The sequence below is a fragment of the Corvus cornix genome, chromosome 27, assembly GCF_000738735.6.
Source record: "Corvus cornix cornix isolate S_Up_H32 chromosome 27, ASM73873v5, whole genome shotgun sequence".
NCBI lineage: Eukaryota > Metazoa > Chordata > Aves > Passeriformes > Corvidae > Corvus > Corvus cornix.
The window spans coordinates 3,580,107-3,604,493 of NC_046355.1; the positions used below are offsets into that span (position 1 = coordinate 3,580,107).

The 24,387-nt window shown below is 51.3% G+C and overlaps 1 protein-coding gene across 2 annotated transcripts in view; it reads right to left on the minus strand.

Moving 5' to 3' along the window:
* Positions 1-7,769, minus strand: part of LOC104698497 (acid-sensing ion channel 2) — a 386,996-nt gene extending 379,227 nt beyond the window's left edge. The window contains exon 1 of one of the 2 annotated variants that reach the window (XR_005603676.1): positions 6,992-7,769. Coding sequence is in view for 1 of the 2 variants with exons in the window: in XM_039565633.1 (XP_039421567.1) it covers positions 6,992-7,555 (564 nt within the window). In the remaining variant the exon portion in view is untranslated. The remainder of the gene's footprint in view (positions 1-6,991) is intronic. The other variant, XM_039565633.1, reaches the window with a different exon arrangement.
* Positions 7,770-24,387: the final 16,618 nt, after the last annotated feature.

Here is a 24,387-nt window from a genome sequence, read left to right on the forward strand (position 1 = left end):
TCACAGAGAGGAAGGGGATCATCTTCCCAAAGTGGCTTTCATTTCTCTGGAAGGCTGAGGGTGAGCTGAGCACGAGAGCGGCTCAGAGACAGGCAGAGCTCCTCAGGGTAGAGCGGTGGCTTCCACCTCTGCTGGTGACATGAACAATGGGATCGAGGGCACCCTCAGCAAGCTTGATGACACCAAACTGTGTGACACTCTGGAGGGAAGGGATGGGATCCAGAGGGACCTGGACAGGCTGGAGAGGTGGGAATGCGTGACCCTTACGAAGTCCATCAAGGCCAAGTGCAAGGTCCTGCAAGGCTGTTCAGCCTGGAGAAGAGAAGCTCCAGGGAGACTGAGCTCCTTTAGAGCCCCTTCCAGTGCCCAAAGGGGTCCAAGAGAGATGGAGAGAGACTTTGGACAAGGACCTGTAGGGACAGGATGAGGGGGAATGGCTTTAAACTGAAAGAGAATAGGTTTGGATGAGGTATTAGGAGAACATGCTTCCCTCAGAGGGTGGGCAGGCCCTGGCACAGGGTGCCCAGAGCAGCTGGGGCTGCCCCTGCATCCCTGGCAGTGCCCAGGCCAGGCTGGATGGGGCTGGGAGCAGCCTGGCACAGTGGGAGGTGTCCCTGCCAGGGCAGGGGGTGGGACTGGATGGGCTTTCGGGTCCCTTCCCACCCAAACCATTCCAGGGTTCTATGTTTCTATAAAAAATTAGGTGCTCCAAAAATAGCAAAAGGATTTAAGACTCAGCAGGTCTGCACCTGCTTTTTGTTATAGAATCGTAATTCATCTTGGAAGGGACCACAAGAGGCCAGAGACCCTCACTGAAATCAGACCTGTTTTCTTCTTTAATCAGGTGGAAATTTCTCCTGTTTCACTTCATGACCACTGGTTTAGATTTTTACTCATTTCTGTCTGCGGGGATCATGGACATGGTAGTCAGAACCTCTCAGGGAGGGTTTAGATTAAACCCACAACAGGCACACCATGATTTTTCACAGGGCATCACTGCACTCGGTCAGACAAGCACAAAGATTCCTCAAGAGGGGACATCTGGGAGGTTGTTTATTACCTGCCAAGAAGATTCCAAGGGACACTTGCACGGGGGGTATGGAAGAAGGTCAGGACAAGCTGTGTTGTTCTACTTTACCTCTCCAGCTGGAAACCAGGCTGGGTTTTTTATATATTCCTTGTCTTTCCTGGCCTTTACTTCTAGCTTTGGGCATGACTAGATGAAGTCTGATTGCTGTAGAGAGGGCACAAGTACATCTGAAAGATCCCTGTGGTTTCACCCTCCACCCACTGCAGACAGAAAACTGCCCCAGGAGAACTCATCCAGGGCCAGTTGTGAGGGAGCCCCTGTGACAGGAACCGTGTTAGTCACGGAGAGCCAGGGGTGAAGGAGGCACCGTACATGGCGGCTGGCAGACATTGATCACATTTGTTCTCTGTTGGTGACAACCTTGGCTCTCCACAGCTTTGGGCACTTCAGTTCTCAGTGCCTGTCTGGGAAAGAGGAGCTGAGGCACAAGAAGCTGCACTCAGAGGTATTTCCAACACTATGAAAAGCCTCACGCAATTCCCAAGACAATTCTGATAAAGCCTGGCAGCCCTCAAACATCTCCTCTATCCTTGGAACTCCAATGACACCACCCTTGCTCAGCAGTTCTTCCCCATCCCAAGGGCAGATTTGCTCCAGCTCCAGCTGCTGTTTGGAGTGCAAATCCCTGACCAGGTGGGCTGTGGAGGACAGAGGAGCTCTCACTTGGCCTCCTGATGAATAACTCTGATGAATGGGAATCAGTCAGGAGTGAGGAGTGGTTCTTGCTCTCCTCCAAACCAAGTGCCAGCTGCTCCAGCGAGGGAAGGCTGAGCCCACAGCTGGCTCTTACCCACACAAATTCTTTGTTCTTCCTCCTCTCCCAGGGCCCTCCCTGTGCCTCGTGTCCCTCCTCACTCATCCCCTCTGCTCTCCAGCTGGCTCTGACACTTTGGCTGTGCCTGTTCCTGACATTTCCCACTCATTTAAGTTACTCCCCATCCCAAAGCCCGAGTGAAGGAGGGCAGCATGCCTGGCTAAGAAACAGCTCAAATCACATCCAAACACAACCCTTTTCAAAGATCATTAAGGGGGACTTTGTCACTGTTCTGGTCAGGTCTGCAATCAGGTCAGTGTCCCAAATGCGGAGCGCCAATGTCCCAAGTTAACAACCTACAACCCATTTCTGCAGTTTCCCTCCTTTGGAGTTGTTTCACCCAGTGTTCATACAGTATTATCAGTATTAAAGCATTTAAAACCGGGTTTGCCATGGAAAGGCCTCACTGAAGTTCAACAGCCTTCATTAGATTTTAACTCTATTAACCATTCCAACCCAGGAATGGTTTTTCATGAGCATTGATCCCAACTGGAATCCACCCATGGAACTTCCTGCAAAATTTAAAGCATTATCCTACAAGTTTTTAATAAATAAAGGAAACACAAACCCCATCAGTGTCACAGGGAACTGCCACACCCATAAATCCTTACGGAACAGAGAAATTTAATCCAGAAGAGCACTGGGTGGAATGAGGGTCTGCATTTCCCAAGGGCAGGATTTGCCAGATACCTGAGCCGGGAGCAATCCACCTCCTTTTAGGCACCCAACAAGATGCCACCAGCAGCAAAATGATAACCCTGCACTCCCTCTGTGCCTGTGCCCACACCCAGACCCTCAACAGCACCTGAAAAATTGAGATTTTCCAGTGCAGACTGGGAAGGCTGCACAGAGACCTGATTTCCTACTGGAAGAACAGCCTGCTTGTGTAAAAGTTATCACTGAATTGCACACCTCATTATTGCACATCTCATTATGGCATCTCTGATTCTGGAGCAAACTTTGGAAAAAATCATGATTCTCCAAAAAAATTGTTAAATAGAAAAGTAATGTTTTTTCTGAATCAAGTATGCAGTATCCTGACTTTTTTTCTTGAAGAAAGTGGAAGTTGTATAACAGGAGATGAGAATGGATTAGTTAGTCTAAAAAGCCAAAACTATTCACTAGACATTGGCCTGATAGATACACTAGAAAGAATGGCAGGGAAAATATGCATAGAGAAAGCCAGATAGATTGACAGAAACTCCTGTCTTAAAATAGCAATATTCACATGAGATATGCTCCATTATGTGGACCCTGTCTGTCAGAAGAATGTGTATTGAAAATAAATGAGTTCTATCCTTAAATTGTCACGGCCACTGGCAATAAATAGACACCTGATGAGGCACAGCAGGCACAAGGGAAAAGTTTGTGTTAGCTGGAATGATTGGATGTGTGAGGAAGCACAGCCCAACACTGCACTTGGCAAACGACCCGACTGAGGAGCGCGTTCCCAGCCCAGCCATGCAGAACAGACACCTGGACCGACCCCCAGAGCCGTGGCCGGGCTGTGCCGGGCCGGGCTGTGCTGCTGGAGAGCATTTCTCAGCAAGGGGGGACTGCGGGATCCCATTCCCCTGCTGTTCGCATTCCCAGTATCCACTCCCAGGCCATCCCATTCCATCCCTCACTCTGTTTGCCCCATGGGCTGAAAGGGTTTTCAGAGGTTTTCTCCCTGTTGCCCCCCCATTTTCTGGGCCACACATGAAATCCTCCTGCAAGGCTCCCCTGCCACTGCCCAGCTCATCCCAGGCTGGAACACTGAAGGACCACGAGCCACACCAGCAGCCCCAGGAAAGAGGCTCCACACACACACAGGGACTCCCAGAACATCACAGTGGTGTGGTGAGGGCTGATGAGCCCAAGCTTTGCCGGCTCAGCAGCAGTGGGATGGGAGGACCTTGATGTCACATCGAGCAGCAGGAGTACAGCTCCTCCAGGAAAATGCCATCTGTGAGGTCATTTTCAACCAGGACCGCCTGGGGGGAGCAATGCAGAAAACAAGGAGGGAATTTCCTTGGCTGCTGCTCTTATCAGGCTTTCCTCCTCCAAGTTCTCCAAGGGAATGGCTTTGCTAAAGGATGTTCTGCCAATTTTCTCTTCTTCACTGCTTTGCCTACAGCAGAGCTCTGCATTATCTTCTCTGCTGTTCTGTGCGTGGCAATCCAGCGCAGGATCAGCACATCCTGCTGAGACCTGGCTGTTCCCTCTGGGGTATCTCTGCAGAAAAGCTGTGGGGACTCACTCCTGTGGCAGCCCTTCATACGGGAGATGTTACCTGAGAGGCAGTGGGGGGAGAAGGAACAGGAAGTGTAGGGAAAGCACAGCTCAAATCCTGTTAATAAAGCAGTGGCAGAGGATTTAAACAGGGCAGTGCAGAAGGAAGACGGTAAAGTCACATTTTCAAAGTGCCAAGACGCTGCCATTGCAGCTCCTGCTCTCCGTGCAGCAGCAGCAGCACTGTGGGCTTTACTGAGGGACACGCTGCACACAACACCCCCCTGCAGCAGGAGGCAGAGCTGACCAGAGGCAGCACAGCCCTGACTCCTCCAGCAGCACCTTAGTGCCGAGTTCTGCTTGGTGCAGCCCCCTGCTGCAAAGCTCCCGCTGCCTCTGCTCCCAGCTGCCAGGATTTGGGGAGCGTATATAAAAACCTCGTAGTTCTTCACCCTGCTGACGTATTTCAGAACTGCCCTGGGATTTACACCCTGTTTCCCTTCAGAAGCAAATCAGGCTTCAGTGATGGCTCTTCTCCAGCGGGCGCTGCAGCAGGATGGATGTGCTGTCACTGAGCCCGTGTGCAGCTGCAACAGGTTGGTGGTGATTAAATGCAAAATTCATCCAGGACATGAGGTTCTGATTCAGCCTGGAGGCAGCTCACAGACCTTTACAGCATTCTCCCTGTGGAAACACCTACTCATCCTTCAAAAAGACACTTTTTGCTGCCTTTTATCTCCAAGAGGTAAAATCTGGAAGGAAAACAGGGTTGTTGTGTCCCTGTTGAGTGCTGCTTCCTGGATTTCCATAACCTGGGGGATTACCTGGAGTCAGTGAGACTGAAGCCCTGCCTCTGAGAGAGACAATGCTGTCTTCTGGCTCAGGTAGGAGCTGCTTTGCAGAATGGGCTGAAGTATTGCACTCAATCTCTCACTTGGACAAGGACAAGCGCTGTCAGTCCATAATATCCTGTCTCTTTCTAGCTGGCCCTGATCTGTTTTAGCAGGGCATTTATTTGGCAGACAGGGAATGTTTGTCTTTCTGGAAACTACAGTATCCCCCATGGGAAAAAAAAAATTAAAATCATTGTTTCAGAAGCAATTACCTCAAAAACTCAATAGCCAGGGTGACACCCTGCTGGGTCCCAGGGGGGATGCCAAGAGCTCCTGTCTTCCCTAAGAACACCTACTTTTTAAAGTCCTTTTTTAAGCCCTGCAGGTGCTTTGAAAGTGCTGGTTGCTCCCTGGCTTTGAGGTTTTTGCTTTTGGCTGGTTCTTAATTCATTCTTGGCAAGTCCACAGGCAGAATACCTCCTGCTCCCCATACTTTGCTACAGTCAAGGGAGGTCTGTCCATCCTCCTGGGATCTGACCTCACTCCCCAACTCTTCTGTCCCCTGGACTTTTCCATCTGTTTCTCCTTTTTTACCCCATTCTCCAGACTTGCTCACACACAGCTTTTCTTTAGCAAGCTCCTCTCCGTGGGACTTGGTTGATGCCTTCCTACAACTTGGATGACCCAACCCCTGCTCAGACCTGCCCAGGGAGTGGAAACAAGGGAATGGTTTGCCTGGATATCCAGTTTGAAATAGGCTCAGCATCAGAGTTATGCACAGGCAATAAATGAGGCATAAAATTCTATGTTCCTGCTCCGAGGTTTAAAGAGAGCACAGTCCAGGGGATGGCAATGACTTTGGAGCTGGAAACAGTTGGACGCATTTGCTGGGAGATCTAAAGCAGCAGAGACAGAAAATATTCCCTTCTCCCAAAGGCAGACAACGATCCTACTGATGAACCAGGTGATCGCAAACCCTGCCCAGGACCTGCTCTCCACAGGACACACCTGAGCAGAACAAGCAGCAGCACTCCCAAGAAACAACCGCCTGAAACCTGTACCATTCCTGACTCCAGGATCACAGAGCCAAGGCACTGCCCAGCATGGCCTGAGAGCACAGTGGGACTTAGCCCAGACCCCAGCACCCCCCAGCTCGGCCAGGATGGGGCTCAGCCACCTCTGCAGCCCCTTGCCCAGCCCCCTCCCCTGCCCCAGCAGCACACAGGAGCATCACTTCATCCAGACAACGTCCTCATTATTTTTATTTTATGCTGACACATTTAGCACCACAGCATCCAGGCCAGCCTGCACTGCCATCAGGGTGCCAGCCAGAAGCTGGAAACTGAGCAGCAGCTGCTTCCCTCAGGATGCTCAAGTACCCAGCTCACTCCATCTCAGAGCAGACCGTGATCAGAGCTCAGCCTCGTTGCTTTTCCTCTCCTTTTCTTTTCCCCCCTTTCCTCCAACACAGCACCAGGCAGGTACCCAGCTGCTGCCCACACTCCACAGCAAACCAGGATTTATGAGCCACGAACGCCAGGAACAAGCAGAAAAAATTTCCCTTCCGCAATTCCAGCAAAGCTGCAAATACCTGGAGAAATACAGCTGGACCCTGCTCAGACCAGCCCCGAGCACCTGCCCTTCCTGCTGGCTCTGTCCAGCCCTTTCTGCGTCCCTCAGCTGGCTGACATCCACTGGCCATGGCACGAGACCCCCAGGCCCCCTGTGATGCTCAGCAGGACCCATCTGACCCTGAGCAGCCACCTGGGAGCCATGGGCCTTATGCAGGATGGAGGCTGGACCTGCTACAAGCCCCTTGCCGGTCTGGCTGCACAAAACCCGTTAGGACTCCAACAAACAAACTTCAGCTCAACAGGCTTCCTCCTGCTCCTCCTCTGCCATGCCAGAGCCCGGCAGCCACTGCCTTTTCACACCGGGCCCACACAGCTTGGCCAGTGACCACCAGGGCTGTCCTGGTCCTGCAGCACCACAGTCCACATGCCCAGAGAAGAGAAAAGCAGAGCATCTGCTCATACTCACAGTTTTGAAGTCCTTGTGGTTGCATTCCTGGCCTCTGAACTTGCAGTACAGCATCATATCCTTCAGGTCGTGGCCAACGCGTGCCAGGAACTCCTGCATGCTGAAAACTTTGGGTTTATACTGCTTAAAGTTGGCCTTTTCTTGGAGGATGGCTAAGACAGTGGGGTCAGCCAGGTGAGGGTTGGGGATCTGCAGGTTGACGTCCAGCAGAGCCAGGAGCTCCCCAGCGTGGTACAGGTCGTTGGTGGTGAGCCGGGAGAAGCGGAACTCATTGAGGTTACAGATGGTGACAGCGGGAAACACCAGGCTGTTCGCCACCACCTCGTCCACTTTGGTCACGTGCTGGTAGGAGAAGTAAAAAGCCACCCTGTCCGAGCTCTCCACCAGGAGGAGACCCAGTGAGCCCACAAAGGCCAAGGTCCAGAGCAGGCGCCGGATGGTCACTGGCCCGTAGACGAAGACATGACGGATCCCGTGGAGTGTGGTGGTGTTGGCAAAAATCTGGATGCTGGAAGGCTGCAGGCTGCCCATGCTGCCCTCGCTGGTGCTGTCCTTCAGATCCATGGTGCAGTTGAATCCTGGTCCTGTTTTTGGGGTCAGTGTGCAGCCAGAACTGGGATCTGGATCTCTCCCCTCTCCTCCCTAAAGTAATTAAACCCTTTTAGGGGAGGGTGAGGGAAGCAGAGTGAGACCAGCTGCTGCGAATTTATCCCACGAGCTCAGCAGTAGCTTCGTCGGGGTAAATATTTATATAAAATCCATTCAAACTCTCGCTCTTGATTTCCTCGGTGCGATAAGGAGGGCTGGTTTTATTTAGGGAGACACCAAGGTGATGTGGAAGAGATGTGGGTGGGCAGCGAAAGCTGAGCCAATGGCAATAAAGTCCTCCCCCTGCACACACACACAGGCACACACGCGCCGAGAGGAGCGGAGATTAAGCGAGCGAGCCTAAAACGAGTGGAGGCAGCTCGCAGGCTGTTAACTAGTGCGGAAAGCTGAGGATGCTGCTTCCCGGATGTCTTCAGCCCGACCGGGAGATGTTCCCCGAGCTCCGGGGACGCAACTGCAGGATTTAGGCATCTCTCCTCCTCCCCACCTCTCCATTTTGGGCAGAAAACACCACCCCGAAAACCCAGCCTGTGCTGCCGGTGCGATTTGCAAGGGAAAGGTGGGCAGCTAATTCAGCGGGAGAAATAGGAGAGGAAAGGGGGGAAGGAAAAGGAAATGCTAAAAAATAAAAGGAAAGGCTGAAAAATACAAGAAAAGGCGGGGATTTCTGCTCAGTTCCGTGCACGCACACACGCAGATCAGAAAGCAGCAGCATGAACCCGCTTCTCTTTCACACGGCACCTCCGAGCAAAACCCAGGCAGGGCAAGACCCGGGGAGCGGCAGCGGAGGGGCTGCAGCATCTCTCATCTCTCCTCTGTCGGTCTCAGAGCTTCCCTTCCCTGCAGGACTTGCAGGGAGAAGCGCTGGGAGCCGTGAGCCACACACGGATCCGGAGCCCCGCGGCAGGGCAGCGAGAGGGGGCTGCGAGCCGAAAGCCCCAGCTCCAGCCTGGGCTGAGTCTGGACGTGGCTGTGCCTCGGCGGGCCCGGGGGGCTGTGCCCAGCAGCTCCTGAGCCCCCCGGGGCTCGGGAGGCTCCGAAGGCGGATCTCCAGATGTTCTGTTCGCCGCTGGAAGGCAGCTGTGACGGATGTGTTTGGGGAAGGCGCTCCCAGATGTGCGTTCAGCCGGGAGGCTGAGACGGAGGAGGGGGTGGAGGGGAGGAAAACTGGGCACGGTTTCCTACCCAAGAGATGCTGCAGATCCTGTGACGATGCCTCGGTACAGGAGAGCATCCGTGGTGCCGCTGCACGAGTGGGAACGAGGCGGATCCGCACCAGGGGTGTGAGGTGCTGCGTCTGAGCAGGGCCAGAGGATCTCCCCTCCATATCGGCTCCATGAACAGCAGGGGTTTGCTTGCTTATTTTCAGATCCAGAATTAAACCCTGGGATTTCTGTCTCTGTACAGCACCCAGCCCTACAGCAGGGGAGGGTCCCAGAGCATGAAGCACCCAGGAGGTGACGTTCCCAGCTGGGATGAGGTGGGAGCAGAGGGTTAAAGCACAGGCAGAGCCTGTCGCGGTCTGCAGGGCAGTGCCTCATGACTCTCAGCCACCTTAGAAGATTATATGGGATAAAATGAGCCCAGTTTCTGGATTTATAACCCTGAGTGCTGTTACCATGACAGCAGACCCTTTGCACCATTTGGCCTCTTCACCTTTCAGGTGCTTGACTTCACTGATGAACCCCAAGACTCTTGTCCCCAGGCCATGAGCCGCCCTGTCCTACCCCGGATGATTTTCACCCAGAGATAAGATCATTTCAGTTTTGCTGTCTCCACATTTGGCCTTGGCAGCCAAAGGCAAGCCCAGCTGTGGCACCCCCCAGCATGGATGTTCCTTTGGGAATATCTCTCAGTCTGAGCTACTTATCCCACCCTGCTACAACCCTACTCTCTCCATTTTACACCAGGGAATCTGAGGCAAAGAGAAGACAAAGGGAGCTCTGAGCTGGATTTCCCAGGAGGACTTTTCAGCACAGCAGGTTGCTGCCCTGGAACCGAACCCTCCTTCCATAGCCAGAAGGCTCCAGCACTGTGTTCTCATGAATGGCTGGGTGCAGACGGAGCAGGAGCTGCCTCCAGAGTCTGGTTTCCTCCTGTACAAATCCACATCAGCCCTGAAATGCAAAATATGGTCCCTCCTCCTGCATCTGTGCCTGTGAGTGAAGCCAGGCTCTCAATACAGTCCGTTGGTGGCTAAACAGAGATTTGTTCCTTCTGCTCTACACAGAAATTCAGCCAAGGAGAGATGCACAAACCTCCTGCACCTTGTGGTGCCCTTTCCAGGAGGGCAGGAAAGACAGAGCCGAGCACACCCAAACAAGCTGTGGCCCAGAATTAAAGCAGCTGAGGACAGAATGGCCACAGCACCCTTGCCCCTGCTTTCAGACCTCACTGCCTGTCTCCCCTTGTGCTCATCACCCCTGCATGGTCAGGGACAAGACCCTTTCCCTCTAAAAATTTCCTGGCCAGAATGGGCTGCCTTTCCTACCCATTCCCAGCCCATCTGCAAATCCCCCTCCCTTCCCCACGCCTGCACTGGCCGGCCCGGTGTGTTAATGCTTTCATTTGCTCCCCGTTCGTGCTGCCTTTGCAATCCCGTTTGCTGTAATTCACACCATAAACCATCTGCTGCCTTTTACTGTTGAGCTGTGCAGGGAGCTTTGGCTGCAGCCTGGAGGAAACAGCCCCGTGCCCAGCAGAGCTGCCTGGCACCGGCTCCAGCTCCGGCTCCGGCTCTGGCTCCGGCTCTGGCTCTGGCTCTGGCTCTGGCTCCGGCTCTGGCTCTGGCTGTGCTCCGCTGCTTGTGGGCATGGGCAAAAACCAGGGAGACAAATCACGGAATCATGGAATGGTTTGGGTTGGAAGGGATCATCTTATCTCATCTCACCCCCTGCCATGGACAGGGACACCTTCCACTCTCCCAGGCTGCTCCAAGCCCTGTCCAGCCTGGCCTTGGGCACTTCCAGGGATCCAGGGGCAGCCACAGCTGCTCTGGGCACTGTCACCTCACTCTGGTGAGGGCTGGTTGGCTCAGGCTGTGCCCAGGAGCTGCCATCACCCACGATGTCTTGGGAGCCAAGGACAGCAGTGCCTGGGGATGGGCTGTGGGGTGACACCAGCAAGGGTGCAGGACAAGGTCTGGTAAGGGCTGATGGCCTCTCTGGCCACCCCTGTGAACGACCCCTCTAAGGGGACACACAGAGGGAGAACAAGGCAGCCTGGCTGGCCCCATAAACCCCCTGAGGTGGCAGAGCCCAGCTAAGGACACTGCACTAGGGAATGCCCAGGGAATGCGGAGCATCCCTGGCAGGTGGAGGAGCTGCTATGGGAGCTCATAGCCCAGCCTCAGCCCCCGGGTGTTCCTCGCAGAACGTGCTGCTTCAAATGTGCTTCAGCCGACGAGCCAGGCAGGGCCAGAAGACAGATCCCTGAGGAAAATCCCCTTTTCTCCCCTTTGCAGAGATGGAGGGAAGTGGAAAGGGCCAGGCTGGCTGAGGGACATGGGAGCAGAGCCCTCCCTCCTTTGCACAGCCTGTGCCTGCCCTCTCGTGTCTCCAGCACTTGCTGCAGTGCTTGTGATCTCACCCCACAACACCGGGAACGGCTCTACTCGAGGGAGAAAAGGCATGGAGAAGGGTCTCGACCTGTGTGAGCCCCTCTGCTTCCACTGCCCCGCCTGAGCCCCCCCGGAAGCGCAGGCCAGGTAAAGGGTTTGCAATGAGAAAGGCAGGACTGACCTCACAGACTCAGCAGTGCAATGTTTTACAGATAAAAGGGGGTGCTTTGGTCTCCCATGTGGCTCAGCACATGGCCCCCACTGCCCTGGGCCAGAGTCCTCTCCTTAGCCCTGTAAATTGCTGTGTTTTCTGCCAGTTCATTGTTTTGATGTTTCCCTCTGGGCTTGAAGAGAAAAAGGATTAAAAAAAAAGAAGAAGAAGAAAAAGCAGTGATGGCTGCAGTCCAGGGAAGAGGTTTGTCTGAAATCACAGAATCCTTTACACTGGAAAACTCCTCTGGGCCCATCGAGTCCAACTGAGTTAACCCAGCACTGTCAGCGCCACCACTGACCATGTCCCCAGGTGCCACATCCATGTGGCTTTTAAGCCCCTCCAGGGATGGGGGCTCCACTCTTGCCCCAGGCAGCTGTGCCAGGGCTGGACAACCTTTTCCATGAAGAAGTTTTCCCCAATATCCCACCCTAAGCCTCCCCTGGCCCAGCCTGAGGCCGTTCCCTCTCCTCCTGTCCCTGTTCCCTGGGAGCAGAGCCCGACCCCCCCCGGCTGCCCCCTCCTGTCAGGGACTTGTGCAGAGCCACAAGGTCCCCCCTGAGCCTCCTTTGCTCCAGCCTGAGCCCCTTTCCAGCTCCCTCAGCCACTCCAGATCCTTCCCTGGCCCAGCTGCAGATCATTCTGTGGTTGCATTGAGCACGAGGGCAATGTCCCATCAATGTCCCACTGGGATTTCAGTTTCACAGGATGCTGCTTTTGCCATGGGCTTTGAAGAAAAAAAAGACAACAGGCATTTGGAAGGGAAGTCAGGGAGCATTGGGCCGACTACAACGACTCCTGGAAGGACTTTGGTCAAGTTAATCGTGATCTGTAACTCTCCCTCCATTTCTCCGGCTTTCCCCAATCATTTGGCCTCTCTTGTCACTTAAATGCGTACTGGGAGTGCCTTCAAAGTGGGGACACAGAGCTCCCCTGAGCAGAGAGGCCTTAGCTACTTAAAGGAGTCCACCTTTCTAAACAGGAACATAACGTTGAATGTTGATGTTTCCTCTGAAATTAAATCTGATAACTTCCAAAGTAGCTTTGGCTCAGTTAAACAGCTTTTTAATATATAGAGAAAATTGAAATTTCTATTAGATTTCAGAGCATTTAATATTGTGCTTGGATTTATAATGGAGTATAAAATGAAAGCAATGAAAGCAATTGAAAAGAAAAAGAAGTCTCCTTGAAAGAAAACAAAAAATATTCAAATGGCTGCATTTTGGGAAATGCCTTCTAAAGGAAGGTCATAGAATCTCAGACTGGTTTGGGATGGAAGGGACCTTAAAATCATCCAGTCACACTCCCTGCCATGGGCAGGGACACCTTTCACTGTCCCAGGCTGCTCCAAGCCCCATCCAGCCTGGCCTTGGACACTGCCAGGATTTCCAGGGGAGCCACAGCTGCTCTGGGCAACAAAGCTGTTGGAAAGCAAGACAATTAAATGCTCCACTTCCATGCCCATTTCCCCCCAAAGAAAGGTGATGATGAAAACATCATATTGGCAGAGAGCTGAACCAGCGTTTTCCAGTGGAAGAATGATTTGGGGGGGAAGATTTCTTCCCCAGCAGCAGAGAGGATGCTGCAGGTGCCTTCCTCCTCCTCCTCCTCCTCCTCCTCCTCCTCCTCCTCCTCCTCCTCCTCCTCCTCCTCCTCCTCCTCCCCTCCCTCTCCCTCTCCCCCTCCTCCTCCTCCATTTCCTGCAGAAATATTAATGCACACCAATAGTCCCCTAGAGGTTCTGGGCCCCAGCGAGGAGCCAGTGGATTTTCAGAGGTGTTTCTCAGCACCCAGAGGCTGCTCTGCTCCCTCTGCCATTCCCAGCTTCTCTTCAGTAACAGGTTCACCAGGCCTCTCTCCAGGGCTCTGTTCATCGGGGTTCCAGGGTGTTCATGTCAGAGGTGACTCGTGTGCCGCCTGCTCAGCTCCAAAGCCAGCTGGGACATCCCAGGGACTCTGGCTCCATCCTCCTGTGCCTGTCCTTCACTGCCCACCCTGAGCAAGCCACGGTGTCTCTTCATCCTATACAAAATGAAAGCAGTGCTGCTTCTGTCCTGGGTCTTGAGTTTTAAGATTTGGGGATGAAAAAATGTACTAAAAAATTCTATTTTCCTTTGGTGCATCTCCATTTAAATAGCCCTTGAAATCCTACTTGTTCTCCATTAAGTTTTATATGGTTTTATTTTCAGTTATATGTGTTAGTTCTGCCTGATACTCTTGTTCCCCAGAAAGTCTGTAAAAACACCTTGAATTACTCATGAATAATTCAGTTTTAGGACCCATTCCAGGCCCTTGTTTCAGGATAAAACCAGACATTTGTTCTTGTCGGCACATGAAACAAGCCAGGAAAATTCACCAATTTTTTTTTCATTCTTTTGCCCAAAAAACATCCTCATTAGCTTTCCTTTCTTTTTAACTCCTCCTTCAGTGCCAGTGCAGCTCTTAACTGAGTTTCTCCAAAGGAGGCAGTTTTCATGGGATTACAATTCTCAGAATAATTAGAGAAAGAATCCCACAAATTAAGAAGTCATCCTTCCGTTGCCATGGCAACCCTGATTGTCCTTCCTCAAGTGGCTGAACTGGGAAAACAAGAAAAAACAATCTCAATGCTAATTGCAATCTTGGTGCCAAAGGAGCAGAGCTGGGAGGTGACACAGGACAGACAGTCCTTGGGGGTCCCCAGGGGGGATCTCTCTGTGCCAAAGATCCAGAGGTGTTGGAAGTGTCCGAAGGAGGGACACGAGGATGGGGAGGGGTCTGCAGGGGCCACACGAGGAGCAGCTGAGGGCACTCGGCCTGTCCAGCTGGAGCAGAGGAGGCTGAGGGCAGAGCTCAGCGGGGGCTGCAGCTCCTCCCCAGGGGCAGCTCCGATCTCTGCTCCCTGGGACAGGGACAGGACAAGGGAGCGGCTGGAGCTGTTCCAGGGGGTTTGGGATGGAGATCAGGAAAGGCTCCTCCCCCAGAGGGTGCTGGGCACTGCCCAGGCTCCCCAGGGAATGGTCCCGGCCCCGAGGCTGCCAGAGCTGCAGGAGCGCTGGGACAGCGCTGCCAGGGATGCCCAGGGTGGGGTTGTTGGGGGTGTCTGTGCAGGACCAATGGGTAAAAAACTTTTGTTTGTGTTTGTGTTGAGAGCAAATCCCAGCTTCCACTGTCCCAGGCTGCTCCAACCCGCATCCAACCTGGCCTGGACACTGCCAGGGATCCAGGGGCAGCCCCAGCTGCTCTGGGCACCCTGTGCCAGGGCCTGCCCACCCTCCCAGGGAACAATTCCTGCCCAATATCCCATCCAGCCCTGCCCTCTGGCACTGGGATCCATTCCCTGTGTCCTGTCCCTCCAGGCCTTGCCCAAGTCCCTCTCCAGCTCTCCTGGAGCCCCTTTAGGCCCTGCAAGGGGCTCGGAGCTCTCCCTGGAGCTTCTCCTCTCCAGGTGAGCACCCCCAGCTCTCCCAGCCCAGCTCCAGAGGGGCTCCAGCCCTTGGAGCATTTCTATGGCCTCCTCTGGACCTGCTCCAAGAGCTCCAGGTCCTTCCTGTGCTGGGCCCTGAGCTGGGGGCAGCTGTGCCAAGGGACCTCCCAAAGGCAGACACCTGAAGGGAGCCGATGGAAAGGACAGGGCACTGTGGGGACAGACTGATACACTGGAGATGCATCCTGGGGCACCAGCAGAACTTTATGGAGATCAGAGTCTTGGATAAGGAGTGAAGTTTGCTCGAGGCCACACAAGAGGCTTTTGGCTGGAACATGTAATTGAATTTGTGCTCCCCAGTGTGCTGGATGTGCCAGATCCTTTCCCCCCTCGGGAATGCTGGGTGAGTTAGTCCACGGTTATTCAATGGGCTGAGAAGCAGCAGGGACAGAAACTCAACCAGATTATGGTATTTACTCTCAGCAGGATTCCATCCATTCCAGAGGAGCTGTTCCTGCACTGAGAGAACAAAACTCATCTTAAATCCTTGCCCTTTCGGAGCGGGGAGAACACATGAAATGCCTGCGCTCCTTTTGGATGTGATTGAAGTCAGTGCAATAATAACTGCCCAGAGCTGCTCTTGGCAGAGCTGAGCAGCTCAGGCATTTTGCTCCATGGACCTGCCCCAACTTAACAGGTCCCTTCAACTTGTGTAAGAAGAGGGTCCTACCCTGAGCCCTTGGCTCATCACATCTTCTCTGAGAGGGTACCTGAGGTGGTGGGTGAGAGAAAAGGCCCAGAAAAGTTAGAGAATAATTTTTCCTGCTTTCAGAGAGAAAAAATTTGCAAATTATGCTCAATAGATCTTTTATCCAAGTTCATTTCTGTCTATGAATAAATCCTTCCCTGGGAGGGTGGCAGGCCCTGGCACAGGGTGCCCAGAGCAGCTGGGGCTGCCCCTGGATCCCTGGCAGTGTCCCAGGCCAGGCTGGACATTGGGGCTGGGAGCAGCCTGGGACAGTGGGAGGTGTCCCTGCCAGGGCAGGGGTGGGGCTGGAGGGGCTTTAGGGTCCCTTCCCACCCAGCCCAGTCTGGGACTCTTGGATGGTATGAAATGCATCTCCAGTCCTCTACCCCAGCGTCTTTGCTGGTCTCTCTCTCTAGAGGGGCAGAAAGTTCATTCCAGAAGATGAAGGAAGGTTCTGTTTTCCCATCAGACAGGAAAAAACCCTCTGCTGAGTCTTCTCTGTGGGTGAGAGCTTTGCTGGCCTGGCTGGGGGAGGCTGCGACCAGGCTGGTGGGGATGGGAGTGACTCAGGGTTCTCACTTGGCAGACAGCAGTGAAGATGAATTATCTGAGCAGTGGAAGTGCATTTTCAGGTCAGTCAGAGCTTTCTGTGGTGAAGCTGGTCAGTGATATCTGGGCAGGAAAAGTCTGCCTGGAAGATGAATTTAAAAGAACCTAAACCTTGTGTAATAACAGCAAAAAATCCAAACAAAACCGAAACTTTGGAATTTTTTTTGAGTGTTCTGAAACAGAGAATCAGTAATATCAGCCTAAACATAATAGGTTAGTGTCCCCATCCCACCACGTACTGGGTGTGGGTGGGAGAGAGTTCATTTCCTTCACAGTAACTTGTCTGGGGCTGTGGTTGGGATTTGTGCTGGAGGAAATCCAGGGACGTTTTGCTTTTGCTGGGCAGGGCTGACACAGAGTCAGGGCCTTTGCTTCTCTTCACCCCACCAGAGGGGAGGCTGGGGGTGCCCAAGAAGCTGGGGGAGGCACAGCCAGAATCCCAGCTGATCCCAGCTGATCCCAGGGACATCCCAGACCATATGAAGTCAAACTTAGCTGGGGAAAAAAGAAGGGAGAGAGAGAGTATTCCGAGTGATGGGTTTTGTCTTCTCAAGTCACCCTGGCAGTGATGAGGCCCCGCTTGCCTGGGAAGGCTGCCTGTGATGGGAAGTGGTGAATGGATTCTTTGATTTGCCTTGCTTGCACACAGTTTTTGCTTTACCTATTAAAATGTTTACCTCAACCACAAGTTTTCTCACTTCAGCCCGGGATGTGTGGGGTTGAGTTGCCACTGGGGTTAAACCACGATTCCCACCATGTTCCCTGCAGTCCTTCCAGCCATGCCCCAGCAAGGGGGATGTTTCTGGGTTGGAGTTTTAGGCTAGATGTGGGATTTTGGGGTATGACTCTCCACCCCTAAGAAATCCATCACTGAATTTACAGCTGAACAAGATCTGGGCAGCTGCTGGTCTGAGTTTCAGCAGAACTGCCCTTTAGGAGGAGCATTTTCAAGTCTTTTTCCTCTACAGCCCTGTTGTGGTGATTTACAACATTGCAAACTGCAAACTGGCAGGTTCAGGAAAATCCAGGCGCTGTATTAGGATCGCTGAGAGTGCCTGCACCCTCTCTTGGAGACAGAAGAGGCCAATTCCCTGTTTTCATTTTGCAAAGGGAGCAGGGATGGCTCCGCAGGCAGCCTGATTTAGAGTTTTAATAACAGCCAGCGAGGAGCAGAGCCCTGTCTTTGCCTTCTCATCTATTCATGTTTAAATACAGCACCAAATCAAGTTCTAATGAAAGAACAAAGCAAGCACTGCCTGTTTCCCTGCTGTAGCTCTGTGTCTGGTCATGTTTCTGGCCAGGCAGGATGTGATGGAGGTTTGCTGGTAGCCGAAAATGAGCTGGGACTCAAATCCCAGGTGCTGCTCAGGGCAGTGAGGGAGCAGCTCTCCAGGGCAGCTGGGGAACTTCAGAAGCAAATTCTCAACCAGCAAAAAATTGGCTATCACTCAGCTGCACTTGGAAGCCAGATATGACAGCAATTATTGCCAGAGCTGCTGCTCCTGCTGCTCAGAATGGAAGAGCATTTCAAGGATTCTGACTTTTACAAAGTGGCCAGGAAAGGTTTCACTGAGTCGGTGCTGAGAGGACAATTAGGAAGGAATTGTTCCCTGGGAGGGTGGGCAGGCCCTGGCACAGGGTGCCCAGAGCAGCTGGGGCTGCCCCTGGATCCCTGGCAGTGTCCAAGGCCAGGCTGGACATTGGGGCTGGGAGCAGCCTGGGACAGTGGGAGGTGTCCCTGCCAGGGCAGGGCTGGCACTGGAGGGGCTTTTATGTCCCTTCCCACCCAAAGCATTCTGGATTCTATGAGCAGAGCAAAGCCCAGCAGTGGGCAAGGATCCCCAGTGCAGTCACTGCAGCTGAGCTGGAGAGAGCAGCAGAGATGGTGGAGCTGAAACATCTTCTGAAAGAATCTTCCTGAATGCATCTACCAAAACCCTCTTACTGAAACCATCTCCCAAAGGCATTTTCCTGAAAGCACCTCCTGAAAACCTCTTCCAAAAGCACCTTCTGAAGGCACGTCCCAAAAGCATCTTTCTGAAAGCATCTTCCTGAAAGTCTTTCCCGTGGTGGCATCACTCCAACCCTTCAGCATCGTGCCCTTGCAATTATCATTTCAGCTGTGGGTCACCCCCATACCCCGGAGTCCTGCCAGGGAGGAGCTGTAAATACAAGAGAAGCAAATTTGCAAGTGGTAAAAGCCCTTAAAGAGAAAATTGTGGCTTGCTTTAGCAAACCTTGCCAAAATCTGCTTTGTTTCCTCCTCTTGGGGAAATTGCTGAGAGCTGCAGGATGGATGCAGGGCTGACTCTTGTAAATCAAAAGCAGGCAATGCAGCCCAGCCTGTGCCAGGGCTCAGTCACTGACATTTACTCCTCATTCACAGCACTCAGTGATGGGATACGGGACGGCCCCAGGCCCTGGCGGAGTCACTGTCAGCATGCCATTGGCTTTTTGGTTGACTTTCCACAGGAAGCTGCTCCGTGGTGGTGGAATTCAGGCATTTAGGAAGGTGAAGCATTTCTACGTTCCATTCTCTGCCCAAGTATTACCAAACCAGGCTGGTTCAAGCACTGGGAGCTGCTGTCAGGATGAGCTGTCCAATGGCACATTTCTGTTTATCCTCTTTCACTGAATCATGAAATAGTTTGGGTTGGAAGAGACCTTAAAGCTCATCCAGTCCCACTCCCTGCCACGGGCAGGGACAGTTTCCACTGGACCAGGTTGTTCCAAGCCCAGTTGAATCCAGCCTTGAATGTTTTCAGGCTGTGAAAACATCCTCTGGTTTCATCCTCTCCCCAGTTTCCAACCAGTTTAAGAGGAATGGACATGAAACCACTTGAAAGCAAAGTCAGAGAATGTGCAAACCTTTTTGATGATGACTCACATCCCCTCCATTAAAGCACTGTCCTCCAGCAGAGACCAGGTGTAAAATCCCTGATGAGGATTTCATTGGGATTCCCGAGGTGCAAATCCTTCGGGCGGTCTCATTTTTGTTGCTGTTCATTCCCGTGTTGAGCTTTTGATGGGATACCCTTCGTTTTTGGACAAGGGTGAGAGAGCAGAGGAGGCTGCTGTTCTGCTGAGTTCTTTATTTCATAGTCTCACAGCTGTCTTGAAGGCAGAGTTTGAAGGGGGTTACATGATAAAGGCAAGCAGCAACAGCAGCAGCAGGCAAACAGCAAGTAGCAAACAGCTGCTTCTTCTAATTCTAATTCCTAATTCTTTCTTACAGAAGTGTGGATTAGATTTGTTAATTGACCTATAAGATTAACACACGATTCTAGTTTTCCTTTCCTTAACCTATCCTGGTCTAATTCTAACAGGTGTAAGACTTATACCAGTGTTACACAGCTATTACACAGATTTGTGGATGCCGTTTCTATCAGCTCTTATTGTTTATGTGAATGCTCTATCTAAAAAATGTGAACAGTGTAATTCTATCTAGATTTTGTCTAAAGTAAAGAATTCTGTGAAAAGGTAACACTGCTGCAGCAAGAACTGTGTTTAAGGTCTCTGCTGCAGCTTTTCAATGTTTAAGGCACTTAGCATATATTTCTACTAAAAGTTAAAAATCTATATTTCTATTTCACTTTGGTGTGACTTCATGTATCCCAGCTTGTCCAAAGGTTTTAATTCAACCCCTGTGCTTTGGCTTCCCTCTGGGCCTGGGTCCAGAGGAGCTTCCACTCCAGCATTCCAGGATTGCTTTTCACTGCACAAATACCAAGCTCAGAAAGCAGTGCAGGTGATCACAGGGAGCCTGGCCCTTCAGGCAGCAGGGGATGCTCGAGCTGTTCAGCCTCTGCCCACCCTGTGCTCTCCACACTTGCTGTTGTTATACTGAGACCAAATGTAAGTTCATGTAAGTGCAGAAAAACTCTGTGTGAGAGTGCATTTACTCCAGAATATACATGCCTTGCTCAGGGGAAGGTTAATTAAGCGTCAGAGGGTAAACCACAAGGAGACTTTGCTGCAGTTCAAGAGCATCCAAATGAGTTAATCCGAGCCCATTTATTTTGCAGAAAGATGTATTTGGGGCTGTTTGGTAGCAAACAATGCCAAGAGAATGAGTCTTTGATCAAAACAACCACCTTTTAGCAAATGGGGTTCATTCATCTTTTAAAAGTTTGAAAATGTTTAAAAAGAGACTGAGTCCTTTTCGACAGCCCCAAAGATTCCTGAGGATTTGATGAGTTCAGCTCAAAAGAAAATGGGTAGAAAGACTGGAAAAGTAAAGATTCTTTGTCTTGACACTTGCAAAGTGAAGTGTCTTGATTTCTCTTTGCAAGGCTTTCAGCTCAGAAACTTCCACGGTGCAATGTTGGGAAAACCAGACAAACCCAGAATTTTAAGGCCTTTTAAATTAAACAAAAATATTGTGTTCTTGGTGGTGAATACAACTTCCTGTTTCACCTACAATCACTCCTGGCTTTAAGGTGGGTAATAGTTTTCCTCATATTCATTTGGTTCACCTTTTAATACAAAACTATGTCTGTCAAACAAAAGCAAAGCAAGCCGGTAATTCCTGAGCTCAGACTGTAAATAAATGAATATTTTAGTGTTTTCATATGATCATTTTGCAGTGCATGTTTAGCAGGAGGAAGCATTACTTCATTTCCTTTGCAGGCAAAGGGTTGCAGCCTTCTAGATCAGTCCCTGCAAGAGACTTGAAGTCTCTCCTATCCACTCCCCTCTCATGCCAGCTCCTCGCAGGTTCTGAGAATAGATGACTTCTAATTTAATCTGGCAGAAACCAATATATTTTCACTGAAGCTGTGGAAAGACAATGTATTTTTCATGAAATCAGCTCTGCCTGGAATAACGTTGTTTTATTTCCACTGCTTCAAACTTCTGCTTGACTGAGCGAGTGGTGGGGATGGAGAGTGGCTGAGGAGCCACACTACCACCACCCGGAGCTCTCAGCCCATGGCTCACTCCCACAAAACGTGGCAGGCCATCGGGCCTGATGATCCTAAAGGTCATTTCCAACTGAAATGATTGCATGGATCTGTGATTCTATGCTCAGGCTGTGACCATAAACAGGATGCCCTGGCTTGGGGACAAACAGGGCACATGCCATGGCTTTACATTGTGCCTTACCAGGCGATTCTTCACAAAGTCTGGAACTGGGGGACTCTCTGTCCTCATATTTGGGAAAATCAGCCCCTGTTCGAAACCAGTGCTGGAGGAGTACCTCAAGGCAAACCAAAATGCAAAGCTGCCTACCCTGGAGGTAACAGTCACATTGCTCCCTCTTTCTGTAATTTTGGGGGAAATGCCAGCACCTTGGAAGGAAAAGCAGGTTGTAAAAATCATTGCATGATCCAGAAAAACTCTGAGACACTTCTCAGCTATGGAAAAGCCAAGGAACCTCTCTGTTTGCACCTTCCACTTTCTATACTGATCCAGCACTGGGGCTCTGGGAGCAGGAGTCAGTGCTGGCTCAGGAGCAGAGGGCTCCTGCTCACCAGGCCAGTGCTGCACCCCTTTGCAGGATGTGAAAAATGAAGAGACAAATGAGCCAGACTGAGAAGCATGGAGAGTTTGAAGGTAAACAGGCAGGGAAGCATCAGAGGAAAAGGATGTCGGTGTGAAGGCTCTGCTCAGTGCACCTCTCTCCAGCTCCCCTGGGAAACGTCCCCAGCCTTGACTCACTTGGTGTGAGGTTCACATACAAACCTCCCAGGAGGGGAGGGTTTTCCCTTTCCCTTGCTCTTGCTTATGGCTACCCATGGTTTAGAGTAGATAAAAGGAAGAAATTCTTCCCAGTGAGGGTGGTGAGACACTGGAACACGTTTCTCAGAGAAATTGTGCCTGTCCCATCCCTGGAAGTGTCCAAAGCCAGGTTGGATGAGGAGCAACCTGGGACAGTGGGAGGTGTCCCTGCCCATGGCAGGGGTGGCACTGGGTGGGCTTTAAGGTCCCTTCACACTCAAACCAGCCCGGGATTCTGTGATTTTATCCTGCCTGCCTAGACAGGGATTGAATCGACTTCAAAATTCCAAACAAAGTCTCTCCTTTAAGAGCAGCCAGAGCAGTTGCTTTGCAAATTCCCTTTTGGAGACAATGAACCCATTGCCTGGCTGTGGAAATCGTGCCCCCTTTGAGAACTGTTTGCAGTGGTTAAGAAAAACAAACACCTCAGAGCAGTGGCTAATTTATTAAGCACCATTATTCCACCAGCTTCACCAATCGATTGCAATTGCGGGATAAAATCTAAGGGGAAAACATGAAGTTCCAGTGCACTGCACTAGGTGGTGGTGCCTGCAAAGGAAAAAGCCCGGAGTGGTTCTCTCCAGGATCCTGGGCACGGGGCACCCCAAAGCTAGGGGGAGATTTGGAAGAGAGGCAAGTTCTCCCACTGGGACAGGATTTGCCCCGTTCTAGTCCTGTATCACTCCAGACAAATCTATCAGCAGCATTCAGAAACCAACTCTGTATGTAAGGAGAAGGCAAAAGGGACCTTGTAAGAAAATAATCCTCACCCAAAGCAATGAACAACCAAAAAAGAATCATCCCTGAGTGAAAGTGTGCACCTTCCAGAAGTAAAATCCTCAGGGCTCCAGGGAACATCCCAGCAGCCCGAGCTCCATTGTTTAAACAAGGAAGATGCAGTGGGGGTTAAGAGGGACTTTTTCCCCAAATTGCCTCCCTGGCAATGAAATGAGCAACTCCCATGTCCCATGAGTTGTAGACGATGACAAAGCTGCAGGCAGAAATACTCATTTGGCTTTAGTTGGTGGCACTCTCTGGGCAGTGCTGGTTTTCTCCAAAGCCAATTACAGAGGCTTGGGCACATCCATCCATCCATCCCCTGCTGCAGCCATGGGGTGTCGGTGCTGCCACAGCCCAGCGTGACCCCTCTGAACTCCTCATGACTCACAAAGGCACAGCGTGGCTGGACTGCAGCAGCAAAGCCAGAGCTTTTGGAGTTGGGAGTTAATGAAAGGAGAAATTCTCTTGTAACCTCTGAGCTTGTTTGCCCTGGAGTCCCAAAGATTGCTGCCCTTGGCCTAAACCCCTGTCTGAGAGCTGTGGGGAGGGGGAAGAAACAGGAGTTATTTCAGTAATAACCAATTCCCAAGGAATATCCCTTCCTATGTCAACATCAATAATTCACCTGGAAAACAGTATGTCAGCTCTGCCACGTGTTTCCCTACAAAGGGATGTCACCCCAACCCCACCACCCCCCAAAGTTACCATCTTTTTTCCTCATAAAGGCCAAAACCCAGTTAAGAAGTTTCTACTTCTTAACTCTGTGTCATCAGCTGTAGACCTGGAACCTCTGGTGAGGGCAGAAATTAAGGAAAAACAGGCAAACATAGAGATTTTCTTTGCAAGCTGCTCATTTAACTCTGTTTCATTTGCCCAGCTGTGCTTCCCCATAGGGATAGGGCAGAGATGGGAGTGGGGTTCACACCCCATCAGGATTTGGATGCACATCCTCACCCTCGAGGCCAGGCTGGACAAGCTGGGATAGTGGCAGGTGTCCCTGCCCATGGCAAGGGGTGGGACTGATGCCATTTGATGTCCCGTCCAACTCAGACCATTCTGTGATGCTGGGATTTAACCAGCTGGTTTCTCTCCTCTTTACACAAAGGACCCACAACCAATTGCTGGGATGCAGCAATTTGGAAGAAATGGACGAAAGGGCTCATGTTTGCTTTTGGGCAGAGCAGCAAACAGATCTACCGGGAATGCCCTTACAGGAAACCACGGGCAATTTCCATTGTCACATCAGAGCAGAAGGGTCTGATGGTGTGGAAGTCTCAAATCCCTGCTCCAGCTTTTCACCATCAATTGAAAATACATTTATGGAATTTTGAAATTCCTGGCATTTGCCTCAGAAATATCACACCGGTTTCTTTAATAATGTCTAAAGATTTGGGTAAATAATAAAAAAAAAAAGTGATACGTTCAGTGCTCTTCAACATCTGAGTATATTAAAAATCCTTTCAGTACATCCTACAAATTGTATCAAAAATACCAGCATCAATGTAACAGTGTAAGATGTAAATGGAACAAGGACACCAAGGATTTTCATTCTGTGGGAGTGAGTCTACACCATTTTTTTAAACATTTTCCCCGTGCTGTGGTAGCCAAGCCTGTGTGTTACTATAAACCATTTCTAACAGATTTGCACTTGCAATTGGGGGCAACTCCGGGTAATTTTGCATCTACTGAAGACATGAAACAGGATTTGGTATTTGCAAAAAATCAAGTGGGAAAAGTATAGGGAGCAAAGTCATAT